The following is a 15,745-nucleotide window of genomic DNA, read 5'->3' as shown; positions in this document are numbered from 1 at the left end:
GTGTGTGTGTGTGTATGCATATATCCATTTTATATCGTAAATTATAGCCGTCGTTATAATCGAATCAATTTGCATGAAATTCACAAAAAATCATAAATCATATGAATACTTGTCACAGAAGCAAAATGTATGAGCATAATAAAAATGTACAGATTATTATCAGTATAAGAGAAATGATATATAAAAAAATACCAATAAAATTACGCAAACACATAACTTTTTTAACTAGGAAATTTGATCATGCATTCTTTTGTGTTTAATATTTGATTAACATTTGATTTTCTTTTTTAAAATATTTTAATCTTAAATAAAAATTTTTGAATCTATCAATATGGAATGAAGAAGAAAATTTTCATATGTATTTATTAATGCATAGTAAAGACGTTTCATATATATATATATATGTATATATGAAATAAATTTCATTGTGTCTTGCTTGATGATAAGTCACATGAATATCCATCATACAAAAATGTTTACATCTGCGCATAGTCTTTGGCTTCGTTTGAAATGAAAATCCTAGCGTAGCACCACTAAATTTACATGTTCAGCGCGTTGATGGTACGCTCTGAAAATGTATAACATAGAAGGTGGACGCTCCAGGATTATGCGAGGACTTGCATAAGTTATAACAGGATGGATTCTGGCGATTACATCGGCTGCGACTGACCTGAGCTCACTTTGCTGCAAGCAAATCCATTTAAAGTCGTCTCCATAGCAAACGCGTTCTTTTCCTAATCCCGTGTTTTACTTCTTATTATTTCTACTTTTACGAAACAAGCTTCTTCTTCATGCGCAAAGTGCACATTTATGAGATGGTTGTTGTCTTTTAAATGAAAAAAGAGATAGTTCTATAGATTCTATAGGTTGAAACTTATTTGAAATATTTATACTTATTATTTTATCATCTATTTAATCAATAGAATATATTAAGAATATGATATATATAATATTATAATAGACCTAATAATATATAAGAATATATATAATATTAAGAGTATAATAATTGATCTTGTTTAATTATAATAAATTTCCTCTATCTTATTAAGAATATAATATAATTGATCTTATTTAATAAATTTCTCCTCGTATTTTTTATATACAAGAGATGTCCTATTTTAAATATATTGTTACTCTTTCTACAAGAATATGCAGATAGACTGGAGCAATTATCTTCACCAAAATAATATTCAGATAACTGAAATATTTCTTCTAGTAGCGAAATATATAGTTACGAAATACAAACAGATCTCGTATAATTGAAATGCTCTCGAAGTTGCGAGGGCAAAAAGAAACGGGATGAATGTTTTCTTTTTCGTACTATGTAAATTACATTACTGCGCAGCTGTTAGATATCATCGTTATATGAAAAAAAAAATCAAATCGCCGGTGTACCGCTCGTTTCCTCCTGGAGCAGCTATTAAATATTCATATTCTCGTGGGCGTGAACTTTAAAATTCTGTCATGAACGTCGAACTTTTTCTTTATCGCGCGTGCGCCACTAAAGTTTTTCTTCGATTGAAACATAAAATGTCGTTGCAAAGAGTGACTTCAGATTTTATACAATATTTATTTTTTATATATCATATTTTTTAATAATATTAACTATCATTCAATTAGTTGGTTTTAAAAATTGAACCTATTATTACTTTTAAAAAATCAATATCTTGTCAGTGTATTACAAATGTTTCAGAAAATTAATATTAATTTCAAATTTATAAATTATTTCTAATGTGTATATTTTTTATATATTTTACTCATTAATAATTTTTAGATTAGATAAAAATCTTTAAGTCAAATGTTGCTTGTATTTGCAAACTCCTATTTGCGTTTGATATAAGTATAATTATTCTCTTATTTCCTATTTTTTTAATCTAAAACGTGTCATATGAAAATAAGAATTCCTACGTATAATTAAAATAAATGTCTTCAGAATTATTGTTAAATTTAATTAATTTAAGACTTAAGATTAATCTTCTAATAATCTTCTGCCTAATTTTATGTTCTTGGATGCTTGCAATCTTCATAAGCGCAACATATTGTCTCAATGCCACATCGTTTATCATTGCACCAGCTAGATCCTTAGTAGCGTTTGCAATGCATAATCACACATGGTATTTTAACAATATTGTCGATCTGATATTCACTAATATAAATGCATTTCCACAAACTATTGAAAGAGCCATATTCACACTCTGCTGCTGATGTAAATACATTGGAGTGTTTCCTGTTTGTTTCTCTTAATAGTTTCTTTATTGTACTTTTCTCTCTGTATGTTCAACATTAGTTAAATACTAAATTATAATTATATAAATCATATTATACACATTTTAATGCTACACTATTGCAATAAACTTATAAAACATTTTGTAATTATTATATTGTGTATGTAAATGTATATTGATGAATAGATAAATATGTAAAAATATGAAATTATATTTAAACTTGTTTACATAAATACCTTGACATATAATAAAAATGTATTTTTAAATAAAAGGTTTACAAAGAGTCACTGTATGATCCACTCCACAGGCAACTTTTTTTACTTTAGCTCCTACCGCTACCTGTTATGAGAAGACAATAAATTATTAAATTATAAAACACCAAAATGGATTGAAAAATTAAATTGTCTTTGACATTTCTTTGTAATTTTTATAGTTTTTCTTTTATTACTTATTTATTAATTAAAAACTTTCGTTAAACTTTTTAATATTTCATAGGAATAATTTCAGTAGCATTTTAAACTTAATAAGAGCCACTATATTATGTATTTCTTAATAGCACTTTTTTTCAGGTAATTTAAAAAAGGAAAATTCTAATATTAAAATATTTAAATTATAATTTTTAGATAGAAAAAATTTTTAAATAATCTCAGATTGCCCAAAGTTCTCGTAAGCTCAAGTGCATTTACTAAAGATCTTTAATTAAAGCAATTCAAATTTTCATATTGATATAATTTTATACTCTTGTTACAAAATTGCTTTTTAATTTTGTTTTATTTATATGTATTATGATGATTAATCTGTGGCATATTATAAAAATAATAATAAGTGATATAAAGAGTTTGTAGCAAGTCACTAATCCTGCTAAAGTGCTATGCAAATTTAATCAAAATTATCATGTTTACTGATAATAATAAATAACTATACCCTTAAAGGAAAAAATTGATCCTTCATGTGTCCTAATCCTAAAGATCCAAATTTATTACCACCCCACATATATAAATCGCCTGAGTTGGTCAGTGCTGCTAATTGACTAATTCCACAATGTATTTTTGTTACCTATGCATATAAAAAATAGACTTATTAATAAAATACGTATTATATAAAAGTTTCTAGATTTTATTAAATTCGTAAAAGTTTCTAGAATTTATTAAATTCGCATTAATTACCTTGATATCACGATTATACTCATTATTGCCAAATAATGTAGGAGGAATCCTAGTTGGTTTAAATACTTTCTGTACTTGAGGACCAAGACCAAGTATGCCATATCCCCATACATAGACATTACCAGCATCTATAATGTAAATATATTAATAATGTAAAGATATATTAACACATATAAAACATGAAACAAATACTCTGATGTAAAATAACTTAATATGTTAAATAAAATTTTAGTAAAAGTTTTTAGTATATTTTGGTTAAAGTTTCACTCATTTGAAATATGAATTCATAATTTGAAAATATGAATAATGATATGATTAAAATATAAAATTATAATTTATAATATTACATAAAGTATACATTAATACTTACTGTTTAAAATCATGCAGAAACATCCACCTGTTGCAATGTCTATAATATGTCCTAATTTTTTAGGTATATTTAATTCTGTAGCAATATTTACTTGGTAACTATCTTCTTTAATTGATAATTGTCCATACTCTGAATTACCCCATCCATAGACTTTCCCTTTATCTTAAACAAGAATATTTTTCATGCACATGTTTTGGTTCTTTATAATTATTTATATCAAATTCAGAAAAAATATGATTTTGCATACCACTAAGAGCTAATACACAATCAGCAGTACAAGCAACTTTGATTATATGTTGTCCTGCCAGATCACCTTTAACTAAACTTGGTCGATGTTCATTTCGATAATGCGCAAGACCTGTTTGTCCATCAGCACCCCAGCCAAATGTATATACCTCACCTATCTCTGTCAAGAGTATGCTATTATATAATGTTAATGAGAAAAATATAGAAAGATTGCAAATATGTAATATTAGAATTTTAATTAGAATTTAAATTAGAATTTAAATTAGAATTTTACCTGTGATCTTGACCAGCTGCTACTGCAGTAATTTTATTTCCTTTAATATCAGGAATATGATGAATAACCATACTTTTCTCATAACTCTCATTCAATATAATTGGCCTACCACATTGGCCATATGCATTATTACCCAATGTAAACAAGCCTTCTGTTGTTAATATTAACGAATGTGCTCTTCCAGCAGCCATACTTATAATTTTTGTCGAAGTATTCTTTAATGGCAAATGTATTGGTCTTAGGTTAAACACCATATTATTAGGAAATTTTTTGTCAAAATCACTATAACCTATTGCAAGAAAACTAGATTGTAATACAATTCTCAACATCAAAATCTGTTTTGAACAGAGCAAAAATAATATAATTTTAATAAAATGGTTCAATCCTTACCAAGTTGTGAATCCGTATTTATTCCAGTTCCATAAACAACATTTTTATCAGGAAAATGTACAGCACAAATTGTAAAACCATATCCACAAGCAATGTCTGTCACTTTATATCGTTCAGCAAAGGATAATCTTTTTGGTTTTGAAAGATATGAAAGCTGTTCTTTTTTTAACGTTCTTACTTCTCCAAGAGCTCCGTGATTTGCAAGACCCCATACGTAAACCCTGCGAGTATCTTCTTGACTTATTGGATATTGAAAAACTGGAAACAATGTAGAATTTAATGTAATGTATCAATTGAATATTCAAAACACATATTACTTCATATTTTCTTACTTGGTAATGTTTCAGATTTAGACTTTGGAGGTATGAATTTCTGACTGCTCGAGACAGAATGTAAAGTTCTAGCTCTCTTTACGAGTTTCAAATAACTTCTTCCTGTATTAAATATTATTTTTCCTAAAGTATCTCGAATCATATTTAAGTTTTAAATAATTATTCCTTTTCTTTCGTTGTTAGTTTTCATCTACCAACAAAGTCATCAAAAGTTGTTCAACAAACCAGTTGCAAATTATTTTGCTACAGTTTGCTGCAAATCATGTAACAAAAACAGCTGATTACAATTTCTGTACAATATTACACTGTTTCTTTTTTTATAAATTTTCGCCCATTTCGACGAGATGTAACAACACGTGTCACGTGTTTGTAATTTTACGACGGTAAAATTGTATTAATATTAATATAATGTATTAATATTAATATATTGTATTGTATTTATATTGTATTAATTATTATTGTTTTACGCGTATACGACCGTGATTATTTCCCTCATTCTTGAATTCTTGACTTTGTAGATCCGGCCTTATTGACAGCAGAATTCGTCGCTTCATTTCCGGTTTCCATTGAAACGCTCCCGTCTAGAATCTTTCACTAGAATCTTCAATCGGGTTGGCAGGCGTCGCGCGACTAGCGCCGAGCGCGTTCACGAAAGGAACTTCGCCCCCTGTACAAATGGCGACTTACGGTGAAACACGCTGTATCGTGTATAACCCGTAAAGGCTCGTGTCCGGCCCGTTTCTTCTCGTTTCTCCGACGTGGAAATCAAAAGCTGAGGCACCCGGCGCAGCCGAAATATCTAGTTAAACTGACAGGACCGAGAAGAACGCGTGACGTATCGTCCCGAATTAGTCGTCCCGATAATAAATAAACGTGCAAATAATGGGAAACGTGATAGCCGCGTCCGCGCCTCCGCCGTCTTACACTCCGCCACCGGGACCCGAATTGACGCCGAATTTAGGGAAACAGGATGTGTCCACGGACGTGTACTCTCCCGCCGAGACGCCCGTTCAGGTCGAGAATCCGGGTACCATCGAGGACCTGCACAAAAAGTGCAAAGGTATCTCGTCAAAGTGCACGTCACGAGCCTCGATCGCCTCCTCGCGATGGGTTCTCCTTGTGTTTTTCCATTTTATCACAGAAAACTTTTCGGAATTTTCCAAATTGTTTCTTTATGAATAACTAACATTTCTATTTTATCACAGAAAAATTTTCGGAATTTTCCAAATTTTCTTTATGTAACTAACATGCGTATCATTCTTTTTGGATAGCTTTCTGCATTATTCCTCTCTGTACTTGAATGCAAAAGAAAAATGTAATTATATGTTCATGTTTGTTATTTTTATTTCTATTTAGTTATTATTTTTTGGATTACTTGTTTCCTATTATTTACCTCTTTCTTTATCTATTTATCTCTATCTTTATATTAATGTTTCAATACATATTTGCATAATTATATAATAGCAAGGAAAGCAAGAAAATTAAATAGTTTACAAGTCAAAAAATGATTAATATAGGATTCGATATGATTATGACAGTATGATACAAGTCTATTAGTCTGATATAATGCATGGTAAATGTAGGAAGATAATTTTTTCAAATTATTTGGTTACATTGTACTTTCTCATCAATTAGTTTGTCATTTTATGTACTATAATTTATGTATATATAATATATAATCATTGATTACATTTATATATGTATTTTGCAGATATATTTCCTATAAATTTTGAAGGAGCAAAATTGGTTGTAAATAAGGGATTGAGCAACCATTTCCACATTTCACACACTATTAATATGAGTTCTGTAATACAGTCTGGCTACAGGTAAATAATTGTGGATATACTCATTAGTTTTGATTATTTTATTTGTTTTACGACAAATTTCAGTATACTTAACTAATTTTTCATGATATTTAACTAATTTTTCAGATTTGGCGCGACTTATGTTGGTACAAAACAAATTTCACCTACAGAGGCATATCCTGTATTGTTGGGGGATATTGATCCAAGTGGAAATCTTAATGCTAATATCCTTCATCAGCTTGGTGCAAGACTCAAAGGAAAATTGGCAGCGCAAGTACAGAGAAATAAATTCACAGCTATGCAGATGACAGCTGATTATAGAGGTGATGCGTATACCTGCTCATTAACATTAGGCAATCCGGACATTCTTAATTGCTCTGGTAAGTTGACAATTAAAAATATTATTGAGTGCATGAATTATCTATATTAAATATTGTCAATTTATTTTCAGGCGTACTTGTTTTACATTATTTACAAAGCTTGACACCATCACTCGCATTGGGTGGTGAACTTGCATATCAGCGTGGACCTGGTTTACCAGGTGGACAAATCGCATTATTATCTGCTGCAGGGAGATATACAAATGGTGATTCCACATTTAGTGGTAGTCTTAGTAAGTAGTCCTCATTTGCTCGATAAATACATTTCTTATGTGATCTCTCATCTCATAATGTAAATCATTATTTTCTTAAGGTCCATCTGCTTGCCATCTTTGTTTTCACCAACGAGCTAGTCCACAATTACAAGTGGGCGTGGAGTTAGAGATCAATGCGCGAATGCAAGAATCGACGGCGACAATCGCCTATCAAGTCGATTTACCTAAAGCGGATTTAGTGTTTAAAGGTATGTTGGTGTTCAAAATTGCGCTACACAATCTTATCCGATTCTCTAATTTAATTTCTCACGTGTCACAGGTAGCGTAGATACGACTTGGACGGTAGGAGCAGTCCTAGAAAAGAGGCTACAACCGTTACCATTTTCATTTGCGCTTAGCGGTATGATCAATCACAGCAAGCAGCAATTCAGACTGGGTTGCGGTCTAATCATCGGTTAAAAACGACGCTTGGTCAAGCGATTTATGAAGATGCAGATTCAAAGTAAATCGGGAACTCCGCTTTTCTGTGCAGTCGGACAATCGTGTCATCTTAAGATCCACGATTCCTTTCCGATCTCAACAACTGGCATGTCGCGTTTTTTGTTAAAACTATATAACTCATGTTAAGTGATCGTGTTGATTTGATTAAAAAAAATCTATGCAGATTCTCGGATTGAATTTTTCGTTTTAATACACTGTCCATTTTTTTTATTTTTTGTCTACAACAATTTGTCTGGAATATTGATAACAGATTTAAAAATTAAGAAAGATAATAGGTCGTAAATATACTATATTTTTTGTGGAGGATTCACGTCCAATAAAATTCAAATATATTTTCATGAACATAAAATAGACGAAATAGATTTTTTAAAGATGCGTTTATGTATATGGACATACATATTCTAAACAATTACTAAATTTGTCAGAGTATGTTAATTTCAGTTGGATATCAAAACTTTCGCATTCAATTTGCAAAAGCTACATGAGCAAAATATATTGGACAAAATATTGAAACAAAGATGTCGAATAACGATTGATTAAAAATTTTTGTTATATTATACCAATATTAATGTTGTAGATACTCCATAATTGTGAAGATATAGAAACATTTATTTCAAAGCAATAGTCACTCTAAATTCATTATGAAATATTACTTATATAAACATACTGATTAACTTTCTAGATTTTTCTTATTGATGTAACAAATAGGCAAAGTATATACTTATACATATTTTATATTCATGAATCCTACTATGCAATTTTGGCATTTATTCAAATAGTAATTTTCTTTATGTCATGAAGATATAATGCATTTATTATATAAAGGCAATTTTTTGTATTTTTTTTTTTTTTTTTTTTTTCTATAAATCGATGAATGTGTGTGTTCATTAATTTTATATAAATTTTCCATTTTAGCAATGCACAGTTTATAAGATGATGAAAAGTTCATGAACATTTGTGTTCATATATTTTAATCTGTGGAGACTCTATTATCGAAAAAAATTATTGTAAATAATTGTCATAAAAAAATATGATAAACTGTCATGTACCACGCAATGTAATGACGGTAATGTAATGACTGTATATAACATTATGAGGCAATGCCTGCTTTGTGTCTCGGTCCACGCATAATTTCCTATAAATGAATGAATGCGTAAATGTAAAACATCTTTAAAAAAATATTCATAAACCGAAATATTCTCCTTCTGCAACATATACGCATTCGTGGAACGAAACACATGTAATTTTTTCCACGAGATAATTAATTGATTGGCAAAGTTTTTATTACAATAGGTTTTTTTTGGGTAATATTCTCGTGTTAATTACCTTTGACGTAAAATCCATCCCTAAAATTACAATAGCACGCGCGGAGAGATCTACGTCGTTTCGTACTCTTTAATCTGCTTGTACACAATTTTCTTGTAAGTACGACAGAATAAAGTTGTATATTGTTGAACAAAACCAGCGTGTGAAGTAAAAAGATTTATATACGTTAGTTTTTATAAAAAAAAAAAAGAATATGTTTCGAGAGGAGTATGCAAACGTATTGTGTATTTTATACTTCTCGGACGGATAGATCGGGTTCCTGAGGTCAGAGCACACAATTGCGAGTTTACTTCCCGGAGAAAACAATAAGCAATTAGCGCGGGGATCATTAAAAGTTCGAGGTGAGTCTCGTGTATGGTGCGCTTGTAATTGTAAAGCGGTCAAACTCGCAAATGTATCAAGGCTGGCTTGCAAATGTCGCAATACTTTTAACTCTTGTCAAGCGTTAAAAATACATATCGATGCTAGTCGATATTTTTGTTTAGAAGTAGAGTTAAAATAATAATAATTTTACATAATTAGAAAAAATATATTCATATTTTACTTGTAAAGAGGGAAAGAAAGAATTTTTCCTGCATCGATCAAATGAAAAGATAAGCTAAAATAATTTTTATTATTTATAGATGTCTTTATTATATTTATTATTATTTTTTATGTTATTAATTTTTTTAATAATTCCGTGCGTTTTGTAAGGAACAAACAAAAGTTTCAGTTATTCCTACAATGAATATTATTTTCATTAATTAAATTAGTATTAATGAAAATAATATTCATTGTAGGAATAACTGAAACTTTTGTTTGTTCCTTACAAAACGCACGGAATTATTAAATCATTTATTTTCTATGTAATGTTAAGAAGCATATTTATTTTGAAATATGCTTTCACATAAGAAATATTAAATTTATTAATTGCAATTAATTGATGAACTTAAGTTATTAAGTGTGTTAAGCGAATTTCTTCTCTTTAATGACTACGCATACGACAAGAAATTGAATGTAATGTTTATGTACCGAAGGATTACGATCGTTCGAGGTGATTTGAATGCTTTACTATGCGCACGAGCATTGTGTGATCTTGTTTATAAAATAAATATAGTACGTGCGCGTAGAAATGATTTGCATGATTTCGATAAATTAAATCTTCCGTCATATGTATAAAAAAAAAATCCATTTTTTTTTTTACAGAAATGATAGTTCTTGAAAGTAATGCATGCAAAATAATTTGATGATAAAAAAAATCTCAGTTAAATCGCTGGCATATACACACGTGTGCCAGTAATAATCAATTGGATGAATGAATGAATGAACGAATGAATGATCGATCGATTGTAGGAACGGAATGAATGGACAAGCTTGTCCTTGACAGCCGAGTATCTGTAACCTGGCACTCTCGAAACAGTCGCTCACAACAGCCGTTTGCTTATATACTTGCTTCAACTTCGCCGACCCTGTAAATAATCTTCCCTCTCCCATTATATGTATCGTAGGTCCTCATTATATATGTACAGTATTTCTCCGTTTTTGATTTATCATTCAGAAAATGTTTAAAGATAAAATTTCATAGACAACCCCAGAAAGAAAAAAAAGGTAATAATTTTCTCTTAATCTGACATTTATTTATGTTCAATAAAAAGCAGGCAAAAATTATACAAATCATATAATGATTTCATATAAATTACATGAGAATATAAATATTTTTTGTACATTGTAAATATACGATACACAAATCGCACACTGTACATGTATATATACGTTTTGTGTAAATTTCTAACATATTAAATTAATAATTTTTGTACGTATTTATATATCAATATACTTCAGCACATTTTAAGACACATGTTGATAAATTCTTATATTTTTGAAATCGCAATTAATTAAAAAATTCTTTAAGTTATATGTTAGAAATTTATATACAGCATGACAAAATTCCATAAATGTATATAAATAAATAATACATGTTTCGCGAATTTTAACATATTGTGTCAAGATATTTATACATCATATAATTCAGACTTTTTTGTTTGATACTTCGATATGTGTTAGAAACAAGATTAACAATAAATCGGTTCATGAAATATTAAATCAATCGATAAAAATTAAATTTAGAAGTTTCATATTTTTAAAAATTAAATTAAAAATGTTTTATTGTTTGTTTAACCAAACAGTCATGATGTATGAATATCCATAGATGCGATGCGTATATTTCGAATATGCCTGAATTGGTGCAAGTTCACGGCATTCATGACGTCAGAATGAATACCTGTGAATTTGGCAAACAAAGTTTATGTCATAAGTCACATATCTAGACGTTGCATGCTTCGCGTGCATAAGTATTCCGAATTTAATTTCACATTCTACTCATGATTCTTATTATATCTATGGATAGAGAAACTTTCTGTAAGTAGTGCGAAGTAATCTATTAGTATTGTTTTGAACACAGCCAACACAGGTCATACTTTCGGCAACGATGGGTCGTCGGGATTTCGAAGAGAAAAAGGTAACAATTTTTGATACATAATGAAACTTTGAACTCAGCTTCTAGCTTTGTGCTGTCACAATATAAATCTTTTGTCTCTGGTACTTCTCAATTTTAATATCAGAAAATATTTTCGCGATACAAATTTATTTAGTATTTTAAGACACAGTATTTATTTCAGAAAGAGAATAAGGAAAATATCTTTTTTATATAAAAACAGATATATATTTATTGTCAAATGTCGAATATGATATAGGTTGTGTTATAACAAATATATTTGCATGTGTCTAAATATCAATATAAATATCGCAATGTTGTGAAAAAAAATGTTTAAGATCAATTTAACTGACGGTTAAAATTAATAGGTTAGCCAATAGTATAAAAATTAATAACATTCGTAGACACACGAATAAATTTGGTTTTGGCAACCCTGCTAATTTTAACTCTGAAATTGGCCCCTTTCAGTGACTTCACGTCACATAAATAATATCCATAAACCCCTCTCACGATTTCTATTGTATCTATGACATATAGACAATTTCTGATATAGTACAAAATAATCTATGACTGTCTCATCAATCACAGGTCATATCCTTTCGAAGTGATGGTCGAAGACGCAAGGATGAGAGACAGAACGCGAGGTAAGAAATAATTTCGTTAACAATAAACTCCGACAGAGAATTCAAAGTATAGTTTACGCGTATAGAATATCAAAGCGCAATATTAAAAGCTAACAAATTTGAATTGGCGATATTAATCGCGATCGAGAGCGTCATTAATTCTCCGAAAGCTGCAAAGCGCGCGCGCGCGCGGTTAATAAAACTGCAATAAAATTACACCGCGGGACGATGCATATAAATTCCAGCGAGTCACAAAACTGGCAGCGCGCACAGAAGCCGGCAAGGAAAGGGTACAAAGGGGTGGTCGCTCTCTCCCCTCCTCCACCCGTTTGTCACTGATAAGGAAACCGCGCATGACGGAGAGGGAGGTAGATGAGTATAGAAATTACGCGATAATAATCCACCGCGCGCGCGCGCGATTTTACTACTCCCTCTTGCGCGCCCCCACCACGTGGCCACTGCTCCGACTTCAACCCACCCCTCCCCAGCTGTCACTTGGCTCGCGGCCGCGGTTAGTGTCAGTCGCTCTCTCTTTCTCTCCTCGCTACTTCTCTCTCGCACACTTCCCTCTCTCATACACACACACACACACACATTTCACCCCCTCTCTCTTTCTCTGTCTTACTCTCCCGCTCTTTATATTCATCCTCGCTCCTACCCAACCCTTCTTCGTTTTCGTGGCATCCTCGTCTCGCCTGCGCCAACGAAACTTGCATCGCCGGAGGATTGCAATTGCTCTCTCGCTCCCCTTCTTTCTCTTTCCCTCTTTTTTGCTGTTTTACCGTTCTTTCTCTCTCTCTTTCTTCCTCCGTTTGCTCTATGTACATAATATACACGAGCCTCGCTCCCGATCATAGAGCACAGTGGCGCGGGCTCTCGTATAGCCAAGCAAAAGTCGCCGGGATCTTAATTTTCGTCTAGTCGCCGATCGGGGTACGCACACATAATCGCTCCCTTTAATCTTTCGGGTACGCGCGAAAAACGATAGAACCGACACGCGATTCTTCAAAAGTGAAACGTCGTCGGAGTCGCGCGGTCATCCTCGCCAAATCGAAGTAAAGTGGTCGGAATCTTTCTTCTCTCTTCTGACGGATAGTGCGAATTCCAGATCGGCTGCGAAACAAGGGAGGAACGACGAGGGAGATAAACATATACTGGACAAGAGCACGCGCACTCGAGAAGAGGAAACAGGAGTAATCCCGGGATGAAGAGGAGAAGGAGCGACGAGGACGTGAAACCGGCAGCTAAATATCGACATCGGGAATACTGTGAGTGATACTAGCATTTTTATTTGAAAGTGATTTTTCGTGGTCTCGCAGACAGAGAGAGGGAGGAATGAGATTTTACTTGCGATCGCGACTTGACAAATCGATCGAACGAATTCACGTTCAGGATCTTGCGGACAAAATTGCATAAATACACGGTGTGTCTCACTAAAAAACGCTTAACTAGGCCGGTGGTCCGCGAGTCACTGGAGGCCAGGAACCGGTCGTGGAGGATGTATATACGTTGGATATCAGAGTGATAACGCCGCCCCTAGTTTCTCGCGATAACGCTCGCCGGTATAAAACATGCACATGCTGTGGTGCAGCCGCCGGTTGCATTCAGCATCCGCGGTAAAAAAAAAAAAGGAGGTAAAAGTTCGTATAAATATAATATTCAAAAATGCATTTTTTTCACGTTACAATCATATTTGAGTTAAAACTGAAGATAATTATGCGTATTATTTTATTTCTAACGTTAAAGGAAAATAATTCTCGTATCTCAAAATAATTTATTCCCCCTGTGTAATTCAAAGACATCTCACGTTAAGATATAATGAATATTGCATATAGAAAAATAATTCTCATATCTCAAAATAATGCATTCCCCTTGTGTAATATTTCAGAGACGTCTTACGTTTAAGATATAATAAATATTATACAGAGGGAATGAATTATTTTAAGATATGAGAACATTTTTTTCCACTATTTTGTTGCAAATAAAAACTATGCATTTTTGGATATTTATGTTTAAAGAAACTTATTTGTTTTTTCGGAATAGCAGAAACGCTCCTGACATAGCAGCCCACATTTTTGTTACACCCTATATTCAACCTCTACACAAGTCAAATTCCTTAATAACACTTAACCGTGGAATGTCAATAAATAAAAGTATTCTTCACACTTTGCTACATAGCTCGATATTATAAACATCACTCCAGATTCATGTAAATATATCAGATCAGATCATAATTTAGAATTGAGAGAAGCGCTTTTTCAACGTGGATAATTTAACTGCTGCATATTTACAAAAGACAGAAACAGTTAGTTGCATATATGTGTAAGCTCTTCTTCAATTATTTTGAAAATATCTAGAGATAGGAAATCACTAACTTTTTGTCTTTATTTATTTTTTTTGCTATTTAATTAATCTATTCAATAACATGTATGTATGTAATTAAGAAAGAGTTATATTGAACTTTTTGAAATTTCTGAAATAAAATATGCATTCCTTCTCATTGTCAGATTGATTTTACAGGTAATCTAAAACTTAATTTTTTGAAGATATTCTATGTTTTCTATTTATTTAAAGTTGATTTCGCGAATGTCTCTATATGTTACACATAATTTACGATTATTATAATTATTATTACAATTCGATATTATTGGGGCGAGTTATGATTTTTTTTCTCTCTCTCTCTCTCTCTCTCTCTCTCTCTCTTGCGTCTGCAGATAATTTTAACATGATATACTTGTTGAATATTTTTTGTGATGCTGTAACGCAATGATAACAGTTTATGATAAACGACTGCATTTAGTTGCGGTTTGTAATGTATAATTATCGAATACTCTCGATTATCGATTAAAACCACATAATAATCAGTAATAAAGATAATAAACCGCAAAGTATTGTATATGTATGTATTTGATGCTGCTGATTATAGGCTACAATAATTTGATTGTCTTATAAAAAGGAAAATATTTAATATTACGTCAAAGTAAGTATTTGCTTATTTATTTAATGCAATAAGTTATCAACATATATTTATGTTATATAAACGTTCGTGCAAAATATTTGCGTGTAGGAAAACGCAGTAGATATTTATCTATATTTTATTAAAAATGCAGTGCTTTATACACAAAGCTCTTTGCTTCATTTATTTTCATTCTGGTTTCGTTGCTCAGAACGAATGAACTACTCGCAACGGTATGACGGGCGATTCTGTTATACTTATTTCGCAAGTACAAGTGCATCGCTAGCACCTATAACGGTCACTTTGGCCATTCCTTCGAGTAGTTGAATTTTATCGGCTCGATCTCGTCAGGGTCGCGCCATTATTTCTATTTAAACACTTGCTCGCTGCGTCACATGTCTCCTGAGTCATTCACAGTGCGTGTCATTTTGTGACGTTCAAAGACGAGCCGCCGATCGCTTTT

The 15,745-nt window shown here is 31.6% G+C and overlaps 3 protein-coding genes across 5 annotated transcripts in view; 2 read left to right on the top strand and 1 right to left on the bottom strand.

Annotated features, from left to right (window-relative positions):
* Positions 1–1,820: 1,820 nt before the first annotated feature.
* LOC114938141 (RCC1-like G exchanging factor-like protein) lies at positions 1,821–6,014 on the bottom strand. Of its 2 annotated transcripts, XM_085481104.1 has the most exons (9): positions 5,004–6,014; positions 4,672–4,929; positions 4,282–4,570; positions 4,009–4,181; positions 3,762–3,923; positions 3,392–3,519; positions 3,150–3,281; positions 2,462–2,564; positions 1,821–2,269 (listed from the first exon to the last, which is right to left on the bottom strand). In XM_085481104.1, the coding sequence occupies exons 1-8, from the start codon at positions 5,143–5,145 to the stop codon at positions 2,487–2,489; spliced, it is 1,362 nt and encodes a 453-aa protein (XP_085337230.1). In that variant the 5' UTR covers positions 5,146–6,014; the 3' UTR covers positions 1,821–2,269; positions 2,462–2,486. The 2 variants fall into 2 exon arrangements, with proteins under 2 accessions (XP_085337230.1, XP_029167744.1); XM_029311911.2 differs by lacking the exon at positions 1,821–2,269 and having other exon boundaries at positions 2,421–2,564.
* On the top strand, positions 5,647–8,081 carry LOC114938142 (Translocase of outer membrane 40). Its single transcript, XM_029311915.2, has 6 exons — positions 5,647–6,063; positions 6,715–6,829; positions 6,935–7,188; positions 7,260–7,421; positions 7,502–7,651; positions 7,723–8,081. Exons 1-6 carry the CDS (start codon positions 5,886–5,888, stop codon positions 7,860–7,862), a joined length of 999 nt encoding a protein of 332 aa, XP_029167748.1. The 5' UTR covers positions 5,647–5,885; the 3' UTR covers positions 7,863–8,081.
* A 71-nt stretch (positions 8,082–8,152) lies between these two features.
* LOC114938137 (uncharacterized) overlaps positions 8,153–15,745 on the top strand; it is a 75,888-nt gene continuing 68,295 nt past the window's right edge. Inside the window, exons 1-4 of one of the 2 annotated variants that reach the window (XM_085481100.1) lie at positions 8,153–9,571; positions 11,671–11,727; positions 12,292–12,347; positions 13,435–13,594. In XM_085481100.1, the coding sequence (XP_085337226.1) occupies positions 13,531–13,594 (64 nt within the window). In that variant the 5' untranslated portion in view covers positions 8,153–9,571; positions 11,671–11,727; positions 12,292–12,347; positions 13,435–13,530. Of the gene's footprint in view, positions 9,572–11,670; positions 11,728–12,291; positions 12,348–12,822; positions 13,595–15,745 lie in introns of those variants that run through there. The other variant, XM_085481101.1, reaches the window with a different exon arrangement.

The sequence above is a fragment of the Nylanderia fulva genome, unplaced genomic scaffold (assembly GCF_048542155.1).
Source record: "Nylanderia fulva isolate GAGA-0341 unplaced genomic scaffold, ASM4854215v1 Scaffold17, whole genome shotgun sequence".
Taxonomy (NCBI): Eukaryota; Metazoa; Arthropoda; class Insecta; order Hymenoptera; family Formicidae; genus Nylanderia; species Nylanderia fulva.
The sequence above is the reverse complement of the archived record's forward strand: the minus strand, read 5'-3'. Positions and strand labels throughout refer to the sequence as shown.